This window comes from Grammomys surdaster, unplaced genomic scaffold (assembly GCF_004785775.1).
Source record: "Grammomys surdaster isolate TR1022 unplaced genomic scaffold, NIH_TR_1.0 100, whole genome shotgun sequence".
Taxonomy (NCBI): domain Eukaryota; kingdom Metazoa; phylum Chordata; class Mammalia; order Rodentia; family Muridae; genus Grammomys; species Grammomys surdaster.
Window position 1 is genome coordinate 5,536,111 of NW_021604579.1, and position 5,200 is coordinate 5,541,310.

The 5,200-nt window shown below is 47.1% G+C and overlaps 1 protein-coding gene across 1 annotated transcript in view; it reads left to right on the top strand.

Annotated features, from left to right (window-relative positions):
• The window catches only part of Lurap1 (leucine rich adaptor protein 1), a 9,088-nt gene extending 5,788 nt beyond the window's left edge, over positions 1–3,300 (top strand). Inside the window, exon 2 of the mRNA XM_028788356.1 lies at positions 2,211–3,300. Coding sequence (XP_028644189.1) covers positions 2,211–2,732 — 522 coding nt within the window. The 3' untranslated portion in view covers positions 2,733–3,300. The remainder of the gene's footprint in view (positions 1–2,210) is intronic.
• The last annotated feature ends 1,900 nt before the right edge of the window (positions 3,301–5,200 follow it).

The window sequence follows — 5,200 nt, forward strand, 5'->3', positions numbered from 1 at the left end:
TTTTTTTTTTTTTTTTTTTTTTTGGTTTTTCGAGACAGGGTTTCTCTTGTAGCCCTGGCTGTCCTGGAATTCACTCTGTAGACCAGGCTGGCCTCGAACTCAGAAATCCGCCTGCCTCTGCCTCTTAAGTGCTGGGAATTAAGGCGTCTGCCACCACCGCCCGGCCTAATAGTTTACCTTGAATAGAAAGTTTGAAGCCCAATGTCTTAGTTACGGTTTCCTGTTGGTGTGAAGAGACACCATGGCCACAGCATTTCTTATAAGGGAAAATATTTATTTGGGACTGGTTTAGAGTTCAGAGGTTTGAAACATGGTGGCATGCAGGCAGACATGGTGCTGGAAAGGTAGCTGAGAAGTCCACATCTTGATCCTCAGCTGGAGAAGGAGACTGAGGCACACTGGGTATAACTTAGCATATGAGACCTCAAAGCTGGCCCACTAGTGACGCACTACCTCCAACAAGGCCACACCTACTCCAACAAGGCCACACCTCCTAATAGTGCCACTTTTTATAGGCAAGCATTTAAACACATGAGTCTATTGGGGGACATTCCTATTGAAACCACCACACCCAGTCAGAATGGATTTTGGACTTGTGTGTGTGTGCGCGCGCGCGCGTGCGCGCGCGCGCGCACCTGCACATGTGTGCACTGGGGATTGACTGGACATGCTGGGGAGGGACTCTGTATTAACCCTAACTCTAACAAATTCAAAGATTTATGTACACCTACATGCCAGAAGAGGGCATCAGAACTCATTACAGATGGCTGTGAGCCACCATATGGTTGCTGGGAATTGAACTCAGTACCTCAGGAAGAGCAGTCAGTGCTCTTAACCACTGAGCCATCTCTCCAGCCCCCTAGTTCTGCTTTTTTAAAATACACCAGAATTCTCACTGCAGGAACCAAACCCCAGTTTATCAGGAGCACCAGCACTTAACTGAGGAGCCATCTCTTAAGCCCCTGGCCTCAAATTCTTGACTCCTACCTCAGCCTCTTTTTCTGTTTGTTTGATTTTTGAGACAGTGTCTTACTATGTAGTCTTAGCTGACCTGGAACTTACTTTGTAGACTAGGCTGGTCTTGAACTCATAGAGACCTTCCTGCCTCTGCCTCCCAAGTGTTTCCTCAGCTTTTTAAGTGCTAAAGTTATATGCATGAGCCATATTTAAAAAAAAAAAAAGCCTTGTTTTAGTTTACTATTTTCTTTCTTTAATTTTGAAACAGGGTCTCATGAAGCTCTGGCTGGCCACAAACTGCCAACATAGCTGAGAATAGCCTTAAACTTCTGATCCTCTTCCTTCCACCTCCAGAGTGCCTGGATTACAAGTGTGCATCACCACATTAGTTTATCCAGTGCTAGGGATAGAACCCGGGGCTTAGTGCATTCGAGGCAAGTGTTCTTCCCACTGAGCCACATCCAACCCCCCAGCCTCATACTTTAACATTTAACATTTACAAAGACTCCACTGTAGAAAGAGCACACCTGATAGCATTTCAAAATCCTTGCTCCCAGGCTGTAAAGTGAGTGATTTAGCCTTGTTTTTCCATCAAGGAAACTGAGGGTCAAAGAAAATAAGATAGCTACTCAGAATCCTGTAGCTAATCAATAGGAAAGTTGTTTTGTTGTTGTTGTTTTTTCTGTTTTGTTTTTCGAACTAGAACTTCTCTGTGTAAGCTCTGTAGACCAGGCTGGCCCCAAACACAGAGATCCACCAGCTTTTATCCCCAAGTGCTGGGATTAAAGGGATGCGCCACCACTGCCTGGTTGGGAAGTTGCTTTTTTTTTGTTGTTGTTTTTTTCTTTTTTGTTTTTGGAGACAGGGTTTCTCTGTGTAGTTCTGGCTGTCCTGGAACTCACTCTGTAGACCAGGCTGGCCTCGAACTCAGAAATCCGCCTGCCTCTGCCTCCCAAGTGCTGGGATTAAAGGCGTGCGCCACCACCGCCCGGCAGGAAGTTGCTTTTTTGTTTGGTGTAAGGCATGATAGCACTCAGGATTTCACAAATGCTAAGGAGGCAAGAGGATCTCCACTGAGCTATATCTCCAGCCTAGCTCCATCTGAAAATGTAAACAGGGGTCTCTTTGCTCTAAAGCCTGTATCTCTTCCCATGGTTTTTAAAGTGAAGTATAGCTGGCTGGACCGTAAGGTTAGGGAAACACATGGGAAATTGAGCCTGAAATGGAACTGATCTCTTTTCTCACTTCTTCAGGCTTACCTTCGAGCTATCGACGTGAAGATCCTGCAGCAGCTGGTGACCTTGAATGAGGGTATTGAGGCTGTGCGTTGGCTGCTGGAGGAGCGGGGCACACTGACCAGCCATTGCAGCAGTCTCACCAGCAGTCAGTATAGTCTGACAGGGGGAAGCCCAGAACGCTCAAGGCGGGGCAGTTGGGACAGCCTGCCAGACACCAGTTCAACTGACCAGCTGGACAGTGTCTCTATTGGCAGCTTCTTGGACACTGTGACCCCCAAAGAACTGGATGAACAAGGACTTCCTGGGTCTTCCTGTCCTGAGATTGACTGGACAAAGGTTATCCCCAGTGGGGACAGGGCCAGGACTGAGGTGGACATGACATCCACCAAGCTAGGGAGCTTAACAGCTACATGGAAGCTCCCAGGGGATGAGCTCCAGTGTGGACCACCCGAGCCATCAGAAGATGACAATACTAAGCAGGGCTTTGAGGCTCATTGGTACTGGGGACAGTGCCAGGATGATGTGACCTTCTTGTAAAAACTTTCCTACCCATTTGTACTTTGTGACTCTTTTGGCCCAAGTCTCCCTCAATTTTCCCTCCACCTCCAACTAGACGGAGGATGTACTACAATCGGTTACCATGGAAGCCTGGCTTATCTCTCTGGTTCCTGGGGAACCTCTGCATTTATCCCTCAATTATTGGGTCCCTAGAGCTATTTCTATAGAGATATTGACTCTAGAGGCCTAGCCTGTGGCTCCTGATGTAAGGGTATCTCCATGCCCCTCCCCAGTGAGGTGAGTTTTATGGCATATAGGGCCTCTAGGAGATCACTGAAGAAGAGATGGGGGAGGAATTACCTCATCCAGAGCCTAGGAGCCAGGATGCTTCTTACAAAAAAGTGGAGAATCGACCCTGTTTCAAATGTGCAGACCTCCATGGATCGGCCCTCCCAGATATCTTTGGAGTTGAGGGACCAACCCTTTCATGCCTGCTGAGTGATGTCATTGCCTGTCATGATACATGAAGAGTGCTTCCTCTAAACCAGTCCTGGTGGGTGTGGCACTTAATGTCCCTCTTGTGAGAGGGAACATATCGCTTTTCCTGCCGAATGTGTGTTCTGCTTTCCTCAAGTTCTTACTTTTTAAACATGGTGTTTTCATGTTGTACCCAAGGATTTCACTTCTATGGCTACATCCCTTTCTAGGACTGTCAGGATACTCTGATCAAGTAAGAAACTCGGCCTTCACCCAGGCTCCCAAATCTGCCTGGCTCGCTTTACTGTAGACTCTTGTCTGGCCCTGGGCTGCCCTCATCCCTGATTCCTGCCTCCAGATCTGTCAGCCAGGAGTTCAGTCTGAGTGTCTTCATACCTTCTCAGTTTCCTTTTTAGGCCTCTGTGGGTTTTTTGTTTTGTTTTGTTTTGTTTTGTTTTGTTTTGTTTTTGGAGACAGGGTTTTTCTGTGTATCCCTGGCTATCCTGGAACTCAGTCTGTAGATCAGGCTAGCCTCGAACCCAGAGATCTGACTACCTCAGCCTCCTGAGTGCTGGGGTTAAAAGTGTGTGCTACTGCCACCCAGCTAGACCTCTACATTTTGTCTCTTATCCCACTGTTGCTTGGGAATACGGAGAGTGAAGGTCTCAGGGTTCTGGAGACACTCTTGGGATAGTGGGATGATCGTGTCATCTCTGACTCTGCTTACTTACCCTTCTCTCATTCTGGCCAGCCTTTCACAATTTGGTCACAAGGATGCTTGCCTGAAATTGAGACACAAGGAATCTCTTTGTCTGAGGGACAATGTGGGAGTGTACAGGAAAACACAGAGGCCCTTTGGTCCCTGGGCCTCATTAAGGAGAAGAGACTATGTAAAGTCCTTCTTTAGGACAAGCCCATGACTCCTGGACTTGATGGGTAATCAGGACTAGCTCTAGGGTTGGATCCCAAGACCCTAGCTAATTATACCAGAGAAGAAATTCAGATAAATTGCTATTTTGGGGTTCAGGCTCAGAGAAAGGGGAAGGGGTATGGGCAGAGTAGGGGACAAAGGATGTGGTTAATACCTGGAAAAATAAGCAAGGAATGCTGGTGTATGCATTTCACTTGGGCACTCAGGAGGCAGAGTTGGGTGGATCTCCGTGAGTTCCAGGCCAGCCTTGGCTATAATACATAGTGAGATCCAGTCTCAAAAAACAATCCAAGAAACTAGAATGACTTTTGGCGATTAACCCTTTGAGTCCCAGGTAACTGCCCTGTCTTCCCCATCTCATGTTGGGGAAGGGGAGGTAGCCAAGTTGACTGTGTCTATTGACCCGTCTCCAAGCTCCAATGCTTCAATAGTTGTTTTGCAACCACCAAATCCAACAGCCTCTGGCTCTTTAAAGTCCCTCTCCTCCCCTGCCTCTAAGTGATCACATTTCTAAAGTGACTTGGCCTCTTCTCTGCTGTTGCCAGATCTCCTTACTATGCCTATAGCTCTGGGACTCACACCTCTCCTTACTGTGCCCATAGCTCTGGGACTCCTGCTTTCTTACCCTCAGACTGGAATTTTGAGTGCCGTATCCCAGTCCACATTCTGAGCTGATCTATAAGTGCTCCCTTTCCTCTTTGAAGCTGTTGCATTCCATTTTTTTGAGGTTCATTTCTTTGGCTATAAACTGAGCTCACCGAAGAGATTGCCTGCCTCCTTGTGGCCATTATGCAACATTGCTTGAGTTGCTGGGTGAAATCTCCAAGTTTAAATGTAATTCAGTCTAGCCTTTAAGTACAGAGAGGATTAGGCCTAGAAATGGCATAGATTTGCCTAACTGTACCTGTTGTGAAACTGTAGCTATGTTACAGACTTTACTGTTTGCCTGCAAACCCACAGCTCCATCCTTAGACCCACTATCCAGTCAACACCCCAAAGCCCAAAGAATTTGGAAACTATTTTTCTGGTTGTAAGATTTGAAACCTATCTGGGTATAGTGGCACACACCTGGCATGTAATCCCAGCACTGGATACAGAT